At 42.4% G+C, this 22627-nt stretch overlaps 1 protein-coding gene and 1 long non-coding RNA gene across 17 annotated transcripts in view; one reads left to right on the top strand and one right to left on the bottom strand.

The window, feature by feature from the left end:
* Positions 1-2896, top strand: part of PRR5 (proline rich 5) — a 135534-nt gene extending 132638 nt beyond the window's left edge. For all 16 annotated transcript variants that reach the window (XM_086885437.1, XM_086885433.1, XM_086885430.1 and 13 more), the window contains one exon: positions 1705-2896. In XM_086885437.1, the coding sequence (XP_086741563.1) occupies positions 1705-2255 (551 nt within the window). In that variant the 3' untranslated portion in view covers positions 2256-2896. The remainder of the gene's footprint in view (positions 1-1704) is intronic.
* Positions 2897-9518: 6622 nt separating this feature from the next.
* Positions 9519-17896, bottom strand: LOC147653797 (uncharacterized). The gene is made up of 2 exons (XR_015285787.1): positions 17819-17896; positions 9519-13446 (listed from the first exon to the last, which is right to left on the bottom strand). It is a non-coding gene; the product is annotated as an uncharacterized LOC147653797 (long non-coding RNA).
* Positions 17897-22627: the final 4731 nt, after the last annotated feature.

The following is a 22627-nucleotide window of genomic DNA, read 5'->3' as shown; positions in this document are numbered from 1 at the left end:
GCTGAATGGCAAAATGGTTGTGTTGCAGCAGGTGTTGAAGAAACAAATGAGTTTTACATTAATAAATAGAGGCTGGTTATTTATGGAAACTTGTTCAGGATTACTGCTTTGTATTCACTGCTTGCCATTAAAAGGCCGCAAGCATTTAAATGGAGCCCCAAATTTCTAAATCCTTTAGAAAGGAGACCTTTTCTAAATACAACCTTTTGTATGACAAGATAGAAAATAATGCACCCAAAGAGAATAAAGCACCAGTGAAACAAATTGTTAGTTAATAAATGCCTTATTACATGTCTGCAGAAAATAGGAAGGTTTCTGTGGGCTGGGCACTTCCTCTTGCAGCAATACTCCTGAAATGGGTCTTGCTCTAATCACTGAACCTGGATCCAAGGGAGCTGAATGTGTAAATGGTTGCTTCTGTTAAACTAATGCATCTAATTCTCTTCAGCTATTTTGCTAGCATGTTGCATGTTGTGACCAGAGTTCATAGCCCCAGGAACCTGTTTGCCAGCTCAAACTCCTAACAAAGAAAAAGTCCTAAAATTAACTTGGATCAGATTGTTTCACTGCTGAAGCAGATACAACTGCAAAATAGAATCTTAAATACAGAAATTGGCTTTTTTAGTAGTACAGAATATGATCTGTGTCCAGGTAAGCACATAATTACACAATAGTATAATTTTGAGATTGGAATATGTAAAGGAAATTGCAGAGCTTGCAGGGAGCATATACCAGCATCCTGATTTAAAGCAGGCAGTATGCAGTGGTTGTGGTTGACTTCCAGAGGGTAATTTGATTCCCTGCTCCAGCTGTGCCTCTTTCATTGGATGGCAAAGTGAGATTAGCAGAAAGAAAGCTTCAAAAGTGAGACCTATTATTCACACCACTTGTTCTTCTAATAGCAGGAGTGAATCTGAGCACTGAGACCTGCACAGAGTTTGAGTGGTGGTCGTTTTGCTCGTGATGGTCATTTTATTCACACTGTCAGGACACTCCAGCACTAAACCACTGCCAGAGAGGGAGCTCCATGATCACTTGCTGCCATCTGCTGCTTATCTTTTGGGAAAATCCCACTTGGTTAACATCATTCAGGCAATCACTACTTGATTGAATGCAGATTTTCTCCCCCATAAAGAGGTTTCTGTGGGCACTGCCCTCTAGTTAACATTTTCAGACACTCTTGGTGCTCTCCCCCATGTGGTCTCTGAACAATACTTGGAAAGTTTTCCCAGAATTAGTAGAAAAACTGCATGTCTTAATCCTCAAGCTCCAAATTTAAAGAGACTTTATTTTCCCAGGATGGGTGGAAAAGTTAAATTTCAGCTACTATAGATGACTAATTACTTCTATGGCCTGAAAAAAACCAAAATTGCACTTTCTGTTCTTGTCTAAATGAAGTAATTACAGCTGTATAGCACCTCTGCCACTGTATTCACTGTGTTACTTCAGCTGCTGAAGTTGTGTGAATATAAGAGAGTCTCAGTTACTATTTGTAAAGATAGATTCGGGGTCTTCAGTATGCTAAAGAAATCTAGGAAATCTGAAGCCTGTGAATCTACAAAAACAGTAAAATGTCTTCTTCTAGAAAAGTTTATTCAAGAAAAGCTTATGAATATTCAGGACTTCACATTTCTTTTGAACACTCATAATTATTAGTCCATAATAGGAGACTTTGCAGATACTACTCTGGATCTTTGTTTACAGAGAAGCGGTTCTTCAGACGTTCCAAGTCGGGTGACATCCTTGCCAAGAACCCTGTGGTGCGATCAAAGAGCTACAACAATCCTCTGCTGACGCCAGTGGCCGAGTACGAAACTGAGAGCATAGCTGCCAACGGAACTGGCATCCGAAGGCACTCCGTCTCAGAAATGACCTCCTGCTTGGAGCTCCAGGGGTACTCCAACCTCACCACCATCATGGATAACGGTTCCAAGAGCTCCATGACAACCATGAAAAGCTCACTGCCAGGAGACCAGGAGAGGCCCAGCACTGGGTCAGTGCAGTGCTCCAGCAAACTCAGCACAGCTGAGCAACAGAAAGGACTCTTCCACTCAATTGGCGACCCACACAGGTCTTTTGAGCTTGACAGAGACACTTCCTTACTTCCAGTTCCCTCTTCCAGCCCTGAAAACATAGTAGATCAGATTTTGGAGTCAATTGACTCAGATTCTGAAGGCATTTTCATTGATTTTGGCCGAGGCTGTTCCAATTCATCAGCATATAATGTGGATGTGAGCAGACAGAGCATCATGTGAAGGATATTAGGAGACAAACTGTGGGGTTTAATATTATATATGGAAGTTATTAAGGCAGTGAGTTGGACTATGGGCAAGCTGTCTATGCCTGGGCAGAACCTTTGCCAGGTTATCATAGCTGTACTGAGCAAATACAAGTTTATAGCAGGTGGGAATCCGCTGAGGTGGAAGCAACTCCAACCACTTTTGCCTATCCCTGCAGATGGATTTCCTATTTCTTTATAAACTTAAGGGTTCACAAATTCACAAGTGTCTGGTAAAATACTATTAGTGCTATTTTTCCTGGACAAACACTGCCAGTGTTTGTTCAGGAAAACACTCAGCAAATAGCTGTGCTCACTTCTAATTTTCTGAAGAGATTTCCTGCAGATGATGGGTTGTTCTCTGAACTATAACACCTCAACCAGAGTAGAAACATATCCTTTAACAAACAAACACATACACACACACACACACACACACACACACACACAAAAAAAAAAAAAAAAGGCTGTGGGCTTTCATGACACAGAATACAATAATAAAGAAGTCTCTTTTAATCTTTTTCTTGTACATCCTGTATGCACTCCTTTGCCTAATGGTGAGTTAGAGTTCTTGAAGAAAGGCAAATAAACAGAAATATGCTTCCTGATGTCACACAATGCCTGGTGTCCCATTTTCTCTTTTACTGTTTCCTCAGCCAGTACCTTGTGTCTGGGAGAGTTGTCTTAAAATCAGCTTTCAAGGCTGTATTAATTTGCTCTGAATTAGGCACTTTTGAGACAGTGGCAATTCTGAGAAATCTGTAATGTCAACTCCTGAAGCATCTGTATGGAGAGATTCCATCTTAATTCAACTTAATTGTTTCGTAAAGAAATGAAAATATGGCCTCTCAGGGGAAATCATCATTATGTATTTACATTCTTATAGAAATACCATAATGTATCCGCTGTCAGTTATGGTTTTGGGCAGTGTGAACCTTGCAGCTCTTCCTATCCTGAGCACACCCAGCTCTTTGTTTCTCCCTCACAGTACCATGGTGGTGTAAGAGTTGGATCAGTAGTTTTGCAGAGGATTAATGCATGTGATATTAAGGTGAAGTAGAAATCCTGCTGCGCAATACAGTTTTGATCACGGGGTTTTGCCTCAGTGAAGGCCACTCCACTTTGTGTCTGTGCTTTGGTGGAAGGAGTCAGTGGATATATCCTGAGCTGCTCAGCATTGATTTTGGTTTGGTTTGGGCAGTGCCTTGTGCTTTGCTCAGGGGCTGTCCAGCTTTGCTTTATACTTGCAGTGCTGACCCCAGCATTTGCCACACTCTTCCCCAGGCTTTGATTATGTTTCTGGACTAAAGGCTGTGCTTCTGACACCATTTCCTTGGGCCTCACCATGTGTTAGCTCAGTCTTTTGCTACCACCCTGCTTCCCTGCTCAAGATTTCAGCTGCTGGAGAGGTGTGCAGGTTCCCTGTAATGCAGAGATTTGAGAAGCCCAGAAGCCATCTGAGGGCCTCCCCCAGAAATGAGGCAGGGGTTTGGTGCCTGTTTTACTTCTCCATGTTGGGCAAGTTCAGCTGTGCAGCCTGCCCTACAGGTAAGAATTTAAGTTAGATCATACTTAGAAGTTTCCCTTAGGCAGAGATAAATAATTGCTTCTAAATTTAGAAGTCTCACACTTCAGCCAGAGAACTCAGGATGTGGGGCAGAATCAGTGAGGAGGGACTGAAAACCAACTGTCTGAAATGCAGGTGTGGCACAATACACCCTCAGAGAAAGCAACTTCAGGGCCTGGGAGGATCTTTGAGGTCCAGTACATGAAATGGCTTAGGAAGCAGGCTATCAGACTATCCCTCTGGAACTGCAGCTAAATTTAAGTTTCAGATTACCAGATCGTCCATTTGGTCTCTCCCTGGCCATGGCAATGCCTACACAATCCCACAGTGGTGCTCCACAGCACATTCAAGAGTATGTTGGCAACTTGCTCAATCTGAGGTTTATTCATTTTCTACCAGTGGGTAGAAAATCTATCCTTGCTGATGAGCCCTCGGTCTCAAGAAGCACTTGTCTTATTTGGCCATGTGGAAACCACAGGAGAGAGTGGAACTCTTGCTGAAATTGGATCCTGTGTATGACAGGAGTGATGATTTCTGAAAGCGTCCCAAAGTGGTACAAGCCACCATGCTGGCACCCACAATCTCCACCCTCGTTTCTTTTGACAAACACTGTTCTGTTTCCTAAATTATTATTTTATTTTGAGAAAAAGCATATCCACAGTCTTGTTCTAAGGACACAATGCAGGGGAGGAGAAGATAAGATGCAAACTCCTCCATAAAAAATATAACCCCAAACATAAAAATACAGTGGATCAAGGCCTCTGCACATCTTCTTCCCTCAAGGAACTTTAAATATTTTGAGTCATAAGCATACTTAATTACTGGGGAATGTTTAAGCACAGTTTCAATGGAGGAAAGAAGAGGACTGCAAGTTCCCACTGAAGCTTTTGCATGGTTAGTGCCTTCTGCTCTGATGGAAGATATTGAATCCTCTTATGTGTTGTCAATTAACTAACTTTTCCCACCTTGCACACATGAAGATAGTGAATGAAAATCCTCCTCTGTTTGTTTTAGGTTATTTAGAGATTGGGTTCAAGACAGTGACTGCATTAAGAGAAGTTCTAACAGCCACCTCAGAAAACCTCAAGAAGGAAATAGCCTTGTCTTCAATGTTTCCACTTGTCCAAGACAGGCTGCCTGTCATGGGTTCACTTCACCTTCTCACATGCACTGTTAGGGGAACTGGCTGTCCTGGGCTACTGGGGCATTGCAGCCAAGCACATCCAATCAGCTTTTACATTTCAAGCTCTTAAGAGTGAAGTCTTCAAAGTCACAGCTCTACTAGCAGCATGAGAAAGATCTAGAGGCTTTTGTTAGCAGCACTTAGGCTCTTCAGAAGATAGAATCTTAGGCCACTTCACTAGGACTACCCTGGAGAAGGACAGAAAAGAGAAATCCAACCTAGCCTCACCCCCAAAACTGTGATTACCAGCTGTGCTAGGGATAAATAAGTATTTAAAGAGGTTGGGTTCACTCACACCTACTGGGATTCATTCCCTCTTGTTGGGATGAACTGTGAATTCTGCTGAGCTGAAGTAAAAGGCTTATTATTGTCCTCTTTAGGATGAAGAGGTCCTCAGTTGGCTTCAGTTAACATAAGTTGCCCTGATGATACCATAATGGAACAGGCTGACTGACCTGTGGTTTAGAGCTTGCTGAATTAAATTTGTCACAGGTAACAAATGTGGTATTCACAGAAGTGCTTTGTCTGCAGCTCTATTTCTGGGAAATTTAATAAGTAAATAAGGAATAAATGCATTTTTACTTTCAGGGTTCAAGCTACACTTCCAGGGCCATTTTTTAATTAAATAAAACATTATAAACTCAGCAAGCTTGCTCTGAAGACCCTGAAAATCACAGAATGATTAAGGTTAAAAGGGACCTGCTAGTGGGGTCATTTGGGACAACCTCCCTGCTCAAGCAGGATGAAAATATATGAAGTCACAGTTCTGCTCCCTATTCCAACAGTGATAAAGTGGAATTTCGTCTCTTCTTCAGGTTTATGTTAAAAGGTGTAGGCAGATGTGATTGAAAATTGTGAAACTGGATGTGATGGTCTTACTGGCCAAGCCCAGTGTTCCTTGACTTTAAATGCTACACAGATATGAGACTATCTAAATTTGTAATCCTCCTACTAGTAATCCCAGTGCAAGCACATCAGGGATATGGAAATCTTATAGACAAACCACAGTCATTACAAAGGAGAAACATGTCTAAGAGAATGGTGCAGGTTCTTGCCAAAATATATTTATAAAGTGATGGACTTCAAACTCTTCAAGTCCTGCTGCAGGGCAGTGTCACTTGAGCTTTGCCCTAAAGTGGCATTCTGAATATGCCAGTTATTCCTCTTCACCCTTCCACTGTTACTGTGGCACTTTTTGTCTTATTCCAAGAATCAAAAGCTGTTCTTTTCCTGGTTGGGACAGGTTCCAAAGTCCTTTGAGAGGTAATACAAAGCAACAGATAGCACTTAAAGCTCCTGTCATATGGCACTGCTGGGTTAACATTAAGTAAGCAAAAGGAACTGGGAGTCTAAAAGAGATTAACCTAAAGAACAGCTCCTAAGCTCTGTGGAGAAGTAATAAAGCTCCCTGGAGCACTGCTGGAAGTAGCAGAATAATTGGCTGCAAATAATGCTGTCCAAACTGAGGGCTTTTTTGTCACAGAAATGGAGAAAATTACTTTCATTATTCAGTTAGCTCCTGGCACACTGGTTTCAATGGTGCTTTTGACTAAATCTGAACCTCTGAGGCACACAGAAGAGCTGTGTGCCAGCTTCTATGGCCATTATACAGACAGTGAGTATGCTGAAGTAACTGATATATCTACAGTTCTGGTTAGAGATGTATAGATTGCCTTTACTAGAAAAATATGCTGTAAGAACATCTTGAAAATCAATTGTCAGAAATTCTTTAGTGTTATTTTAGAGTTGTGGTCTGTAGAGGTGTAACTGTCATTCCAGATCTTTGAGAAAGGTTCCATAATTTGGAGGCAGGGAGCAGAAAATCAGATATTAATTGAGCCAGCAGTGCTGCAAAGAACATATGTAGCCATTTGAATAATACAAAAATCCTTGCCATCGTACTCTCCAAGAGAACAAAATACTTGGTTTGCAGTCACAGTCTTGTTTGCACCTTTCTACAAAGTCAAAAGGACACTTTTAAAAGGAAAATACATCTGTCTCAAATAGAACAAAATCTGAAAATAATTCTATCTGTAATAAATCTATCTGAAGGTCCTCAGGCTCTGCCTCTGATGTTATCTCTGGGACCTCTGGGGGATTGAAATTATACCAAGAGATTGAATTCCCCTAGGTATTGAGAGAAGTCCCAGAAAGTGGTTCAAATGTTTTATGTGGTCCCAGAATACTACAAACAAGTGGATGTGAACTCCCCCAGATGCTGTGCTGTTGGTCTAGTTGCTCCATGGCTAAACTTGGCTTCATCATTTAGACTAATGAGTCATCTCTTTGTATTTACCTTGCTTGAAGGTCCTGCTTACTGTTCTGTATTCCCTCAGAAGGCATCTCTTGAGGTGATCAGCAGAATCACCTGAATCACCAGAGCTGGCTTTGATGTGCTATCTCAGTGTCATAATGTTGGAGTTTTAGGAGTTCTCCTTTTGGTTTGCTTTTTTTTTCCCTCTTCAGGAATTTTTCCCCATACATGTTGCTAGAGGACAATATGCTAGAAGACAATAACGACTGGATACTTAACAGAAGACAAAAGTTGTCAGCACAGGGGGAGGGGTACAGCTGGCTACTCTCTCTACCTGAGGTTTCCCATGCAGTGAGGAAAACTGGGTTGGGTGCAGGTCTCTCTCATCTCTCTGTCATCTCTGTCTCTCTATCTCTTGCCTTCTGAGGACTGTCGGAGCTGCTGCTTGGGAAAGGGAATTCGCTGCCACCGCCATCCAGCCCAGTCATGTTTCTTCTGTTGTGGGGTGAGCCTCTGGTCGTGAGAGCAGCAGCTGCTGAACTGGGACCTTATTAACACCGTACCTCACTAAAAGAGGAACTTTTCACCATCTGTGCAGGTGCCTGGGATCCTGAGCCCGCCTTTCCTTGCCCTGCTTGAGGTTGCCCTGCCGCTGCCCTGCCCCTGCTACCTCTTCAGCGCTGCTCCAAGCTGTTACTACCCTGTAGCCCTGCATCCCCTGCCTGCCAAGACATCTGTGGTTTCAGCTACAGCTACGGAGTTTGATACATCTCCTCCACCACCCTGGGGTTTTTGCTCATTCCTGCCGTTCCAGCTTGCCGCTTCCAAGAGTCCAGCTGGGGCATTGGGATCAGCTGATCCTGTGGGTTTTTAAAGAAAGCATTTCTTCCATCCCTTCCCACCTCTGTCATGCTGCCATTACCGCGTGCTCCCTGAGCTCGTGCCACAGCGCCCCCTGCAGCCGCGGGGGAATCATCGCACCCGCCCTGCCCGGCCGGGAGCCACCAGCGCCCCTGCTGGCCGTGACTGGAACTGCACCCAAGGGGAAAGTGCCTGCGGCCGAGAGAGGGCTGGCACTGGGTTCCTGTTCTGTTTGGTGTTAATGCCAAAATTGCTGTTTGTTTGCTTTATTATACATACTAGTAAAGAACTGTCATTCCTATTCTCATATCTTTGCCTGAAAGATTTTTAAAATTTCAAAATTATAATGATTCAGAGGGAAGGGGTTTACATTTTCCATTCCAAGGGAGGCTCCTGTCTTCCTTAGCAGACACTTCCCTTTCAAACCAAGACACATAATTACACTGGCACTTTAATATTCTCCAAGCAGGTAATTTGAGTAGTGATTAAATAATGAGAACACCCTATTCTTTCTCAAATGATGCCCCTTCTGGTGTTCTGTTGCATCAATGGAGTAGCAAGTTGGCTGCTTGCCTACCCGTAGCAGGATTGTCTACCTGAGAGAGGAGCTGCCAGGATCCTCTGCCAAAGCCACAGCAGAGGGGAAGAGAAAACTGGATGTTTGAACAGCTGTGGAACTGCTGGGCTAATAAGTCTGTCAGAAGTCTATTGTTACTTGCTCACCTTTGTAAGATGAGGCATTGGAGGTTAAGCATGTATTTGTCTTACTGAGGGTCTCTCTCAGCATTTTCAGTTTAAAGCTGTGAACTCTTCCAGAATATGTTTATTTCCTAATTGTTTTAGGATGATAAATTTTTTTCACTTGCAAAAGTGAATGGTCTTAGGCAGAGTTTTAGCTATGTGGGCTTTTTTGCCTAGATTTAAGTCACTTAATAGCTCCATACCTCTTCAGAAAGCAGGGATAATGTTCTTACCTGTCTTTCTTACATTTCAAATTACTGAGTGGATCGTCTGTTGGTTGAAGGTTCGATGTACACAGCAAGAGGAAAAGAGGCAGTGTGTTGGAGGATGATTGACTGAATGTAAATTAACAATGCATCTCTACACTTGTTTATTTAATTGTGAGGTCATCACATTCTTTTAATGTAGCTGCACTATGGTAGCACAGGCCTGGTCTGTTGGTCTGACCCAGGAAGCCACGATCTTCCCAGAGAGAGTGGTTTCACAGGAGACAGCCTTTGGGGGTCTTGCAATCCCTGGCCACTGGGTAACCTCAGCAAGGGGCAGCCTGTGGCTTCAAGTGATTTCAGCTCAGTGATTCCAGCTCTGCTTTCAAGGTTATCCTGGGCCGACTCAGAGAGACAGGAGCGTCGTGTGGTGATTCCAGAGACAGCCTTTATTGTCCAGCAGCTCTGCAAAGGGTAGCCAGGGCTGACACCTCCCTGCTGAACTGGGCAGAAGCTGGGGTTTTTATGGGGGAAGGCCAGGGTTGTACAGGGGGGAAAACCAATGGGTTACAAAGGATCAGCATAGTCACCAAGCATGGTGGGACAGCTCACCATGACAAGTGAGGATGGTCCCATCCAAGGGGTATCTCTTCAGGAGAGGGTTGAGATAAGCTTAACACAGCTCCCTGAGGGCACATTCCTCCAGGGGAAAGCCTTGGCAGGCTGACCTGCCTCCACACTGCACCACTGATTTAGGCTTATCCATACTAATTGATTCTTATGTATCACCCATTCCCTATCTATCTACATGTATTGTTTGGCTTTCCTCCTGAGGAGCAGTCCCCACTGACAGGTTTACAGTGTCACTAGGCTTGCTTTCTTTAGCTGATGTTACCTCTTTAATACCCTATGAGCTGTGAGCACTTCCATGACACTGTTTTCCTCTAGTCCACGTGCTCTTCTCACCAGCTTTGAGCTTTTTATTGCCCATTACTGTGGATGGTTTAGATCCCTCTGAAATTCATGATGTTCAGTCAGGCCTGAATATGCTCAGTAATCCCCAAGAGCAAGTATCTCTGCTTCATGCTTCATTCATCTCTTCCAATCAAAGGACTGGAATACATCAGGCTTGATTTCCTAAGAGGAAAATTTATCTTCTCACTTTTAGTAGTTCTATGGAAATATGAGATTGTAATGTTCTGTTTTCCACAATCACAAACTGTATTTTTTTTTTCCATATACAGGTGTAAACGCTGCTAGTTTGTGAGCTTCTGGATTTTACCTTCAGTCATATGTTAAAATACAGATATGGTATTTGTGCTCTCTAATTCTCTACAGCAATGTCTGTCTGTCAGAAATACTACACTGACTGTGAATTATTAAGACACTGCATTCTTAATCCTTATGGGTACACAGTCATCTGGGAGGTAACACACAACAGGAAGCTGGAGAAGTTGGTAACTCTTGGGGTATCTACAGGCAATCCCTTTACACAGTAAAATACAGTAGAAAAAATAGAAATGGAAATGCTGCACCTAAAAATTGGAAGCTGGATGGCATGTGGGTACTAGAGCAGACAAAAGATGCAAACCATTTAAGAACAAAACTTAAATGACTTTAAATGCACTTTAGATTAGATATTAGAAATACATCTCCCTTGTGACTGTGGTGAGGCCCTGGCCCAGGTTGCCCAGAGAATCTGTGGCTGCCCCATCCCTGGAAGTGTCCAAGGCCAGGTTGGATGGGGCTTAGAGTAACCTGGGATAGTGGAAAGTGTCCCTGTCCATGGCAGGGGGTTGGAACTGGATGGTCTTTAATGTCCCTTCCAACCCAGGCTGTTCTGTGATTCTAAGATCTCACCCCACATCTGTACTAGCAGTTTTGTAATTGATTCTATTCTTAAATCTTGTTCAAACCTCCCTGGGGAAGGAGAGTGAACAGAAATTAATCTGAAGAAAAAATTTTATACAGCTCTTGAGAATTATATAGGACTTGTGAGGGGAGGAATATGTCAAGGTAAGGGAGGAAAAAGATTTTCAGTTTAACTGGTTCAATTTAAAACCTGATTTGTCATACAAATGCACTCAATCTTTGGAAAAATTGTCTTTTAAAATTATTTTTAACAGCTTTTTGTGTCATCCACTCCTGGAGTGAGGAGTGTTGGCAGCCAAGTACACCTTACAACTAGCAAACCAGGCAGTGGTCAAGTGTATAAAGGCTTTGTGAAGAAAACTCCAGATCCCAAGGGCATGTTGACTGAAGGGATGAAGAAAGGCCTTTGTTGCACAAACATTCCTGCAGCTTCTCAGCCTCTGCTGTGCCCAGCAAGGGGGAAGGCGACCAGCTGCACTCTCTGGGATAAGATGAACATTGCTGAGAAAAACAAGCTTGGGGTGTTGATTATTTTCCAGATTGGTTCCTCCCTCACTTGGGTCAAACACCAAAAACTGTTCCTGCACAAAATGGCATTTGGGTGCCAAGTTTTACTGACAGATCAGGATGCAGCCAAACACATCTATGGTAGCACTAGTCCCTCTTTGACTTCCTATAAACAAGTAATTGCTGATTATTGGCAGAAAGCTCTATTATTTGGAAATTGTTCTTGCATGGGTCAAGCCCTGGAAGGTACTACAGATGGATCAACAATATATGGATACATCCAGATCATTCCAGTAAGCTCACCCTTGGAGTATCAGAGAGCCTTCTTCAGTTAGAGACTGCAGCATTTAGCTCAGGATCTGGCCCTGTCAGTCTGGAATTGGCAAATCATGTTAAAACAGAATAAAACGGGTGCCACACTTATCAGGAGAAGAAACTGCACTTTGATGTCTCCTTTTTACATGTGCAGTTTTAAAAGGCCTTGCACATGGTTACTGTGCAGATTTGGGCAAACCCAACTTTTTGTCAGCAAGAGTCACTTAATGGCTTGCTTGCACTGAAGAATAACATTGACATTCCACCTTTTGCATCTTCCAAAAGTTGTTTCTTAACTTTTGTGTGTGGGCAGGGGCTCTTGGGTGGTAATGCTGCAATTTTAGTGTATTTTTTCAAATGCAGCGGATGTGTCAGTCTTAGTTTGGGTTGTAGGAGTATTCAGATATAGCCTCAAGTCACTGCTAAACAGTTGCATATAATGGAAAATAAGGTTGGATTTTTCCCTTATCCTTGAAACTGTCATATATTTTCCTCCTACTTGTTGAGCAGAGTTCAGGAATTTGTGTGTGGTGGGTGGGGTTTTTTTTTAACTTGTTTATTTTTTTCATAGATGATACTTTAAATCAAACCTGTAGTCTTTCTTCTCTTCTTTGGCTTGCACCAGGGTTATTCCTCTGTCTTTTCTAATACAGATGACTATACTGTTTTTATTTCTTCTGCTACAGTAACCCTGCTAGCCAGCTCATTGGGACACTCTGTGACACAAGCTGGCTTCATGTAAGGAGATGTTCTCTCAGAAGTATTTCAGTGGCCAGGCTGCATGCTTAAGAAGTGAGACACTGGGCTGACTCAAAAGGGCTATGCAGTTTGGTCTTTCCACTGCAATGTCTTTTTTCCCTCATTAATCTAGCTACTGTTGCCTTTTTGACCAAGCTTGTTGACTCTACAAGCTACAAAGAAAGACGCCCACCATAATCTTGTTGGGGTTTGGGATCTGTTTCTTGGGCTTCTTTTTGCATGGCCAGGAATTGTGGGAGGTGAAGATGGGGAGATGATCCCAGAGTTGAGCATTTTCTTGGATACACTCATGTTGCAGCCTGGTTTGCAGAAGATAATTTTCCATCTCATATGATCAAAAGTGGTGATCAGCTTCCTTCAGCAACACCTTGTCTCCCTTTTATTCAGACTGAACCACATGTAAAAAATACACACAGTAAGGTAGACTCCTAAATGCTTCCCCTCCCAGCAGAGGTTTCTCAGGAGCACTGCATAAGATTTGCTTAAGTCATTGCCACAAAATGATGCTTTCCCAGAGTGGGAGCCCAGAGGTAATTCTCAGAGTTCTGAGATGCTTCTTCATCCTTCACTGGATAAGTCAGGCTTCAGAATAGGGTTTTCAACATTCTATTTCTGTGGGATTTCTATGGCCTCACCTCTGTGATTCCTTGTATGAGCAGTGATAGCAAGCCTACACCATTTCCTATTGGGATGAAAATCCTGCAGGTCCACTTTGCATCTCTCCATATGCTCTCCAGGCCAAAATGCCTATAGTAGCAGATCTAATACATCCACACTCCAGCCTCCAGAAGCTAGCCCTCAGAAAATCAACATATTTAAACTGGTCCTGGGTGGCTCTCTTCTGGGATACGTTTTCTGCTCCAGAGAAATGTGGTGCTGGTCTCGGTGCCAATGTGCTCAGCACTGCAGAGAAGTCAGATTCAAAAAAATATTGGCAAGGGTTGTACAGTTCTGTGAGGAGCTACTGCACCTTAAGAATTGATTGATTCCAATAACCCAGTCCTGAGCCTCTCTAATCAAAAAACCCATGGATCTTCCATATGTCTCCAAAAACCCATGGATCATCTATACATCTCCTTAAGATCACTCATTAATAGATGTCACTGCTTCTCTGCAGACTCTGTGGTATTGTAGCTCCTTTTAGGTGCTTCCTGGTCTTTCAGTGGATTAGTTTGTACAGTAACACTGTGTCACTATCCAAACCAGCCACTGGATTGCACCATTGCTCCAAATTATACACCTGGAAGCAATGCAGTGCCTGAGAGCAGAGAAGCCAGCTTTTTTATGTAAAACACCTTTGTATTTGTGCTTTCCAAGTCCTTCTGATGAACTACAGCAACATGCTGAGCCTGCTACTAGTAAAATCAGTCCCTGGTCAAGCTTGTGTGTTCATTTGTGGGCTGATGGAGACAATAAACACAACGACCCTAGCGCCTCTTGATTTCATTGGGCCCTGGTTCCTGTGGCATTAATTCCTCTTTTGAAAGACCCTGATGAGAGGAAGAAACAGCAGAGGGGCAATACTGAAAGGCAGAGTCCTGTGATATGCCCAACATATCTATCACAGCAGGACCGTCTCCTGAGGTGTTGAGAGTGGGGATGTGGAAGGCCCTTTTAATGAACTGGAGTAAACAGTTCTTATAATAGTTGTCATGCTCCCACCCACACCACCTCTCTAACTCCAGGTGTGCCTGGAGTTGCTGATGCCTTCCCTGTTCCCCATGGAGCCAGCAGCTGAGGCACGGGCACTGCTGTAGGGCTGCTGCAGCTCAGAAACTGAGAGACCCTTTTCTACAGAGAGATCAGATGACCCTGCTAAAGATTTGGACCAGGGCTCCCACATGTAGCTTCTCTCCCTCAGGCCATGAGCAAGGCATAGACTCTATATTCAGTTTCCAGATCCATCAGTGGGTCTCCTCTGAGGTCTGTCAGACTGAAGTATTATAGTTCATGACTTAAACATTTTCATGAAGGACTTTTAAAACTGTGTTACAAAAGCTGCAGAGAAGACCACCACACCCTGGATAGGCCTCATGACTGAGGCCTTACACTGCTCATTGATGAAGATAAGATAAAGGAACAACTCATGGCTGGGGACATTCCCAAAGCACAAGCTTAACACCTTGAGGGCAGAGACCACAGCCCCAGGGCTATCAGCTGCCAGGCTCACAAAGGCCCTGGCACCCAAGGGCAGGGGAAAAAGGCTTTGGGTGTGTGTTGGAAAGGCCCTGGTCATAGGCACGGTGGCTGCCCATCCTGCACTGTGCAGAGGAGCCCAGCTGAGGGGCCCTTCACCCCGGGAAAACATTATCCACAGCAGAAGGGGGGGACACGGCCCATCACAGGGGTCCCCAGACACTGCCCCAGAGCACTGCAGCACGATGTGACAGACCCTCAGTGTGGCAAGGGACGGTGTCCCCTGGGCCCTGCAAGGGAGGCACGGGGTCATTGCCACCTGCCCCAAGCTGAACTAATCCATTGCATTCTGTACTCCTCAGTGTGGCATGGCATGGCTGCAGCAGCGGGAACTCTCACCACCAAGACAACCAGATGGAGGGGAGCAATGAGACATTGTTGGGACCCTCAGATGGGTGATATGCTTCCCACCTAACCTCTGTCACTCTCCCCCTGTCCCCCCACTCCCTGTGCACACTTCTTTTTCTTTCTTTTTTTCTTTTACTCTTTCTTTCTCTTTGTCTTTTTTACTATTAAATAAAATATAATATATATATTTTTTGGCACCAACATCTAACCTCATTTAGTTTTAATCACGTTTTTTGGGTATATTTTACACTGAGACTTAATTTTCTTTGCTCTTCTGGGTTTAAACTGGATCATAACAGAGTCTTTGGGGGTACTTCCCCAAACCTGACTGCCACAGCTTGTGCTTTTATTGGAGGTCTCTGCTTATTCAGTCTTGTGAGGAATGAAGTCCATTCTTTAAAATTTTTAGAAGTTTAATAAGGGATAATAAGGGACAAATCAATAACAGTGGTGGGTGCTTGGCAATAGTCAGAGGCACACTGACTAACCATAGCAACTGTTCTTATATACTTTTTCTATTGCATTGGTCATATACGTATTCATAAAAACTATACATATTCAAACATTTCCTTGAACTCATTTACATGTTCTGGGAATTCTTTATCTTGGTTCGACCCCTGACCTGTCTTTTTAGAGTATGTGCAGTAACCGTGGATGTGATTTTAGAGTCTTTTCTCACTGCCATGGTTTCAGCAGGAGACAGTTCTTGATAGTTGAAGGGTCAGTGGCAGAGTCCTCCTTATATCCATTCTTTCAATGTTATCTGCATGATTCTTTCAAGGTTATCTGACCATGCAGAAGGTTTTAACTATTTCCACAAGTACTTTAACTCAACATCAGCTGTTTCAGAAATGTATCTGAGTTATTCTTACTATTGTCAGTTAGTTACAAAGATAAAAGCATTAGCTGCTTCGTCAAAAGTTAACATTCTCATGCACAACACATGGCCTCTGTTTTAATATTTTGCTAAAGGCTAAACTATAATATATATTTATCACACTAAAATATACAAACTAAACAGAACCCAGGGCATTGGCCACAAGAAGCTGACAAATTATGCTATATCAAAAGTAGTTAAAAGTGATTACAAACTGTATGATATTGAAATCATTCTGATTAATATTTTTTTGCAAAGCAAATACATAATAGTGAAAGCAAACAACTACCTAGTTAGTTATAACAAGTTTGATTCTTCTTTGTGTTGCCCTGGTGCTATTTTGGTTGTCAGACATCTCCAGTGGCCCTGACTCTCTGATGTGACTTTTGATTGTGCCTGGAAGCTATTGTTCATATCTAACCCATCACCTTAGAGGCACAGTTTAGGTATTTCTGGCACACAGAGGTGTCCAGGGAAGGCCCTGCAGGCTCCTTCACAGGGCCCAAGCAGAGAAAAGGGGCATGTTAGAGAGATATGTGGGCGCTGGCATGGAGCCAAGAGCTGGTGCCAGAGTGTTTCCCTTAAAGCAGTTTCTTGCTCTTCATGTGTGACATTTTCATGCAAAATACTTTTAATAAGATGTCAGGCATCTCCCTGGTCTCTCCAGGTTCAGATGGCATGCTTTTCCTCTAAGTGGTGAAAGAAAATGGTAAATTTGGTCCTCAGCCATGAGGTGGTTGAGTTGTCCATTTCAGCAGCATCTTTACTCAAAACACCCAGTTCTGTATGCATGCAAAGGGAAGTGATTTGCATTACATCCAGTTGTTTCTCATGTAGAGCTGGTCTTAAGTCAAGGCAGACTTCAAAACAAGTTCAGACTAAGGTGCCTAACTCATGTCTAGCAAGACATAGTAATTGCTTTATCACTGTAACCTGTGACTTTTGCTAAATTAAAAAAACTTCACTGAAGTGGAAGTGAGCGGGTTATTTGTACATAGAGAGAGACTCCAAGAGTCAGTACAGAATCCTTGAGCATTGTTATTTTAAGAAATAATGGAAGAATGTACATTTATTTCACAGAAAATGAGATATATTGTGCAAACATGAAAGTAAAGCTTTAAAGTCATTGAATTGTAGTTTAGGGTACCCTTGGCAAATGATGAGTTCAAAAACAATCTGTATCTTAAAAATATATCCTCAATGTAGTCAAGAAGTAACCTAGCTTTGCAAGTTGCCAAATAACCATGATTGCTTGAGACTATGTAATATAACTGTGTTTGTGGAAAACTTTTGGATGATTCAATTGCAACTGCAATTGCAGGAATGTGTAACAGTTTGTTGTTGATAGATGTTCCATGCTGCAGTTCCTGGCTATGATACAAAGCAAAGCCTACAGTATTTGTCTCATGAATGACTGGATTTAATATCTATCTTAGAGTATGAGATAATGGACTTTGTGCTTTTATCTATATGGCATTAGTGTGGTAGTATGCTGAAGTGCACAATAGCCAGTTTTGTTTTGCCCACCTAGCTTAAACAATGATGCTACACTTAACTTGCCGATTTTGTTTGATCAATACATTTTATATGTGGAGGTGAACATTGTGCTCTTTTTTAAAAAAGCCTTTAGGCATGAGGAGAAGGTAAATATAGGTAAAGGCAAGGGCAGGTGTAGGTCTTTGCTCCTATTTTACAGTACCTAGAGGTTTTCTGGGGCAGCATTCTTGCAGCCCAGGCACACTGTAATATTAATCATGTCCTTTTGGAGTTCCTATTATTCCTCTTAAGAATTCAGCAAAAATTATTCAGAAGTTGGGCAAGAAGGACTTGTCCGAGGCTATAAAAAGAGCTTACCTAAATTTGTGACTGATCAGATCATTTCATAGTCCAGTTAACACCCAGTCCTCCAGTCTCAGGCATGAAGCAGAGACCTGGGAGACACAAGTGGGAAGTGAAAACCAGAAGACACTTTCAAGGAGCTCTCATCGGTGGAGAGAGCCTAATTCCTAGAAAAACACATCCCGATCCTCTAATCTTTTAGAAGCCCTTCTTTTCTAGTTGTGGTGGAGGATCACATCAAGGCAGCACAAAGAGAGTGCCAGAAGATGCTTTTGCCAGCTTCACATGCTTGCAGTGCCCAGGTACCTTGGTGGACACAGCTCCCACCTGGTGCTGCTTGCAGAATTTCTGCTCTCAGTGCCAAGTGAAATGGTCCAAAACTGAAGTCGCCCATTCACTTTAGAGGGAGACTTTTTTGGGCTCTGTTTTGGCCTGTGCCATATGGGGACAACTAGAGAGAACTTTGTCTTTTTGGGGATTTATTTCTCTTTTATGTTATATCCCTTTTCATTACAATCATTACTCTGTTTTATTTGATTGCAATTATTAAACTATTCTTATTTTAACCTGCATGCTTTACATTTTCCCAATTCTCTTCCCAGTCTCACCAAGAAATGGGGGAAGTGAGAGAGCAGCTATATGGATCTTAGTTGCTATCTAGTGTTAAACCACAGCAGTTTTATCAGTTTTCAACCCTCTGTGACATCCATAAGGCTGCATGGAAACTGCCACATCACACACAAAAGCCTTGGAGATGAACACACTGTGAACTCAAATCTATGCACATAAGATCAGACTTTACGTTGAGATTTTCAAAGAGACTGAAAAAGAGAGCAGAGTGGCAGTACTACAATTTCTTTTTTTCTTTTTTTTTTTTTTTTAATCTGGAGGGGAGCAAATAACTCTCAGGAGATACTTGTCTAAGGTTTCTAATCTGCAGGGTTTGGTGTCATCTCTGCTTCCTCTGAGTGAGGAGATGTGGGTGTAGCCAGCAGAATGTTTTATTTTTACTTCAGATACAAGAAGATTGTTTTGAGGCAGGACTTGGTCAGTATCTGATGGTTGAATATGTCAAGGAACAAGATTTGAAACTTGATTTCTCATTTATTTTGTCTTCAGATCCTTCTGAAATGTCATGTGCTTTTAAAGGAAACTTGGATCTGCCTCCCTCTCTAGGAATCTGAATAACAACATGTGGGATCACAGAATGGGTCAGGTTGGAAGGGACAACAGTTGCTCATCTGGTCTAACTCCCTGACCAAGCAGGGTCATCCCAGAACATATGACCATAGAATTGTGTCCAGATGATTCTGGAATACCCCAGTGAAGGAGACTCCACAACCTCTCTGGACAATATTTTCCATCACTTGATTTCTACAGCATGTGGCATATCGAGCAGGGGCTAGTAGTGCCCCAAAAGGCTTTGTAAAAACAAAGTTGGCTGTTCATTAGGAGAAGCATGTACTTTGGTCTGCATTTTGTTTAAGGCAGGAACACCAGCTGCTGATAGATGTGGATTCTGGGAAGAGAGTCTCCAACATTTCCTCAAAGCATCCTGCTCTCATCCTAGACACACTCTCTGGGGAGAAGCTTTCTCTGGACTAAAAAATACTTTTCTTCAGTACCATCCAGTTTACTATTTCATAGGTGGAGTGTGGGCCCCTATAAAGCTACTGCCAAAAATGTGGCCAAAGGTTCTCTCCAGAGAGCCTTTAGTGTTTGCCACTGTTTTTCATTTCCTGGATGCTGGGGGGGTCTCTTGGATTCAACACAGGAAATCTTTTCACTAAAATGCACTTGCTAAGTGGCACTGTGTGGGAATGTGCACATGAATTCAGAGAGAGAGAGAAGCTGGAGAACTCAGTAGTTTGCTGTCTAACCTGCCACTGGGACTAACTGCAAGAAGTGATACAAAAATGAATGCTACAGGCTGCAAACATTCTCCCACATGGTTTGACATTGTTTCTTTAAGAAAAAAAAGTTCCATCTTATGAATTGGAGAGCCAATAAGAAAAGGTATCAGTATCTTTTTAACTAGTAACAGCAAATAAACCCACATGGCCTGGGCATGTTCCTAACCCAACCTAAAAACATCAGTGGATTAATTCTACTTTCTTTTTCCTTCACACCTCCCCCCTTCTCCTCCCTTCTGCCCAGTTTCAAGGTAGGTCATATTCCAAGGTATAAAAATTTTGGGAGAGGGAAAGGAATAGGTACATTTTAGTTGTGTGGTCAGCTGTATGCAAACAAACGAGTTAAAAACATGGTAAAAGCATAAATGACAATCAAGGCCATATAGGCCATGGTGTGTAGGTACTGCTTATTTGAGGTATGAATCTAGTCTTCTACTCATTGGTTGCACCCTACTTGTACTTTAGTTTGGCTTGCTTTTTTTTAAAGCAAGCCCATGATGGGGCAGGAGCTTGTATAGTATCTCAAAAATATGGAAGTTGGATGCTTATTCTCCACAGATGGCTTGGACTCTTAGCAGATGAAAAGGAGCAGTTCAGAGCCCTGACCTGACTTGGGTGGTGGATCCCACATCTCATTTCCAACTGCACAGGGTATCTTACAGGTCCACCACAATCTTGTGTTGTGCCTATTGCCCTTGTTGCTTCATTGCAAAAAAATTTATTTTGCAAGAATGACCTTCAAATAGCTTAAATTTTTGGCCACATCCGTGTCCTGTGAAAATGCAGCTCTAAACAGAGCAGGATGCTGACTGAGAGGAATGGGAGAAGATTGCCAGTGCCCTACACTTAGGACCCAGTCATGTCTTGTGTCAGACCTTGTTGAAAATGAGCAACAGTGGTGACAGGGTTAGACAAGGGATGAACTTAACTGCAAACTTTGCATTAAGTCCTTCTTACATGGCATAAAACGCAAAACTGCTAAGATAACGTGAAGTAAACAAGGAGACATAAAATTAGAAAAATAGTAGCTGTTCACAGTCTCAATTTTTCTATATATGAGAAACAAAGTAAACAAGAAAAACAATTTCACTGGAGCGAACAGCTAGCTGCAACAGTCAGATGGACTTAGTTCCTTGACTGAAACAGGACGAAGGAAGGTCAAGCATTGGGATCTGGCTGCCAAGGGAAGTGATGGATTCACACTTGAGGTGTTCAAAAAACAACTCAACATGGCCCTCTGTGCTCTGGTCTACTTGACAAGGTGGTGTTTGGTCAAATGTTGGATTCAATGACCTTGGAGGTCTTTTCCCACCTTAATGATTCTATGATTCTAAGTGAATTGGATGACATCAGTAGTTTAAATACAGCCTTTCACATCTAAAGGATGGAAGAGACAGAAACTTAAGACTGCTTTCTGTGTGCCCTCATAGATGAATCAGTCAGTACTACTCATTATATATTTATTTAATATCCCCAAGCCTGATGGCTCCCTTCACTCCCTTTTTAACTTCTTAACTTTCAAAAAAGTACATAGGTCTCCTACTGTCAAAATTCTTAGGGTTTCATCAGAAGCCTAGGTGCTGGAGACATCACCTGATGCTCAGAACAGAGCATTTGACATTTTCTTCATACGAATGTGGTATCTAAATTGGCCAGAATAAATTTTCTAACACAGTTTGAAGCATTAGAAATCAGGCATTCTTTATCTGTGCAGGACACACAGAAAATATCTCCTTATTCTGTGTGTGTGGTGAGACTTTAAAGCAAAGTATTTATACGCCATAATCACAAAGTCTTTAAAATGTATTTCTTATCCAATACATAAACATCACTTTCCTTGAACTAATTTGAATGCATCTGCCTCCATCTGGAAGTTCTTTTATGGTCCTGGAGGGTCATTAAAAGGGGTCTCTGGTGGTTGTATTCACTGAATGCTTCAATATTAAAGATGACCTTTCCTTGAACTTTTTCTTTGGGCATGCGCTGTTGCTTCTGTGTTACAAGACTTGCAAAACCCACTATAGTCCTTTTTATCAGTTTCTCCACCTTTTCCAGACATGTTGATCATCCTGTGTTCATACCTTTACATCCTTTTATCTTTTTTGCCATTTAGTCTTTAACTTCTATTCAGCAAATTCAAGAGAACTGAAAATTTTTACTCTCTTTGTTATTTATCAAGTGCTGCGCCTCATGCTCTGTGTGGTGAGCAATGCAAATCACCCATGCACACCATGTTTACTGGACAGGGAGCTTCCCATTGTTCCTGGGCTCTGGCTGCACAGATTCTCACTGCTACAGCTCTGTGCTAACTCCCTGATTTCAGCTGCAGGGCAATACCATGGTGTTTCTAACTTGGATGATGATTTCTTGTGCCTGGCACACTGAGCGCCCTGGTGCCTTGTCCATATCAATTTGCCTGTGCAAAATAAAGATAATTGTGTAGAGATAATACAGCACTGTCCAGAAGGGACAGTGTTGTAGACAGACTGCACAGAGGGGGAGAGATCAATGCTTGATTTACTTTTAGGTTCTTTCCTGTGGTGTGCTACATAGCCCTTCCTTCGGCTCTTTAAATCTTTGGCTGAAAAGTACCGTGTGTTGGGATTATCCTTCTGTAAGGCCATTTCTTCTGTACAGGCTCTTTTGAATTGATAGAAGACATGGTAAAAATGTCTTAGTGCCTTTTGACAATGACAGGGAAGTGGAATTTTCTGTCAGTATTACAGTGTATGTCAAGTAACAATCTCAAAGAACTTGCGGACAACTCATCACTTGGAGATTTGTGTTGTGTTTTTTTGTGTGTGAACTGGGAGGAAGAAGCAAATAAAATTCCTGTCCAGAGAAGAGAAGCAAAATAGCAATTACCCAAATTATAATTGGTCTAACATGATACAAGGGAGCTGTATTTGCT

This window comes from Cyanistes caeruleus, chromosome 4, assembly GCF_971803275.1.
Source record: "Cyanistes caeruleus chromosome 4, bCyaCae1.hap1.1, whole genome shotgun sequence".
NCBI classification, from domain to species: domain Eukaryota; kingdom Metazoa; phylum Chordata; class Aves; order Passeriformes; family Paridae; genus Cyanistes; species Cyanistes caeruleus.
The sequence above is the reverse complement of the archived record's forward strand: the minus strand, read 5'-3'. Positions and strand labels throughout refer to the sequence as shown.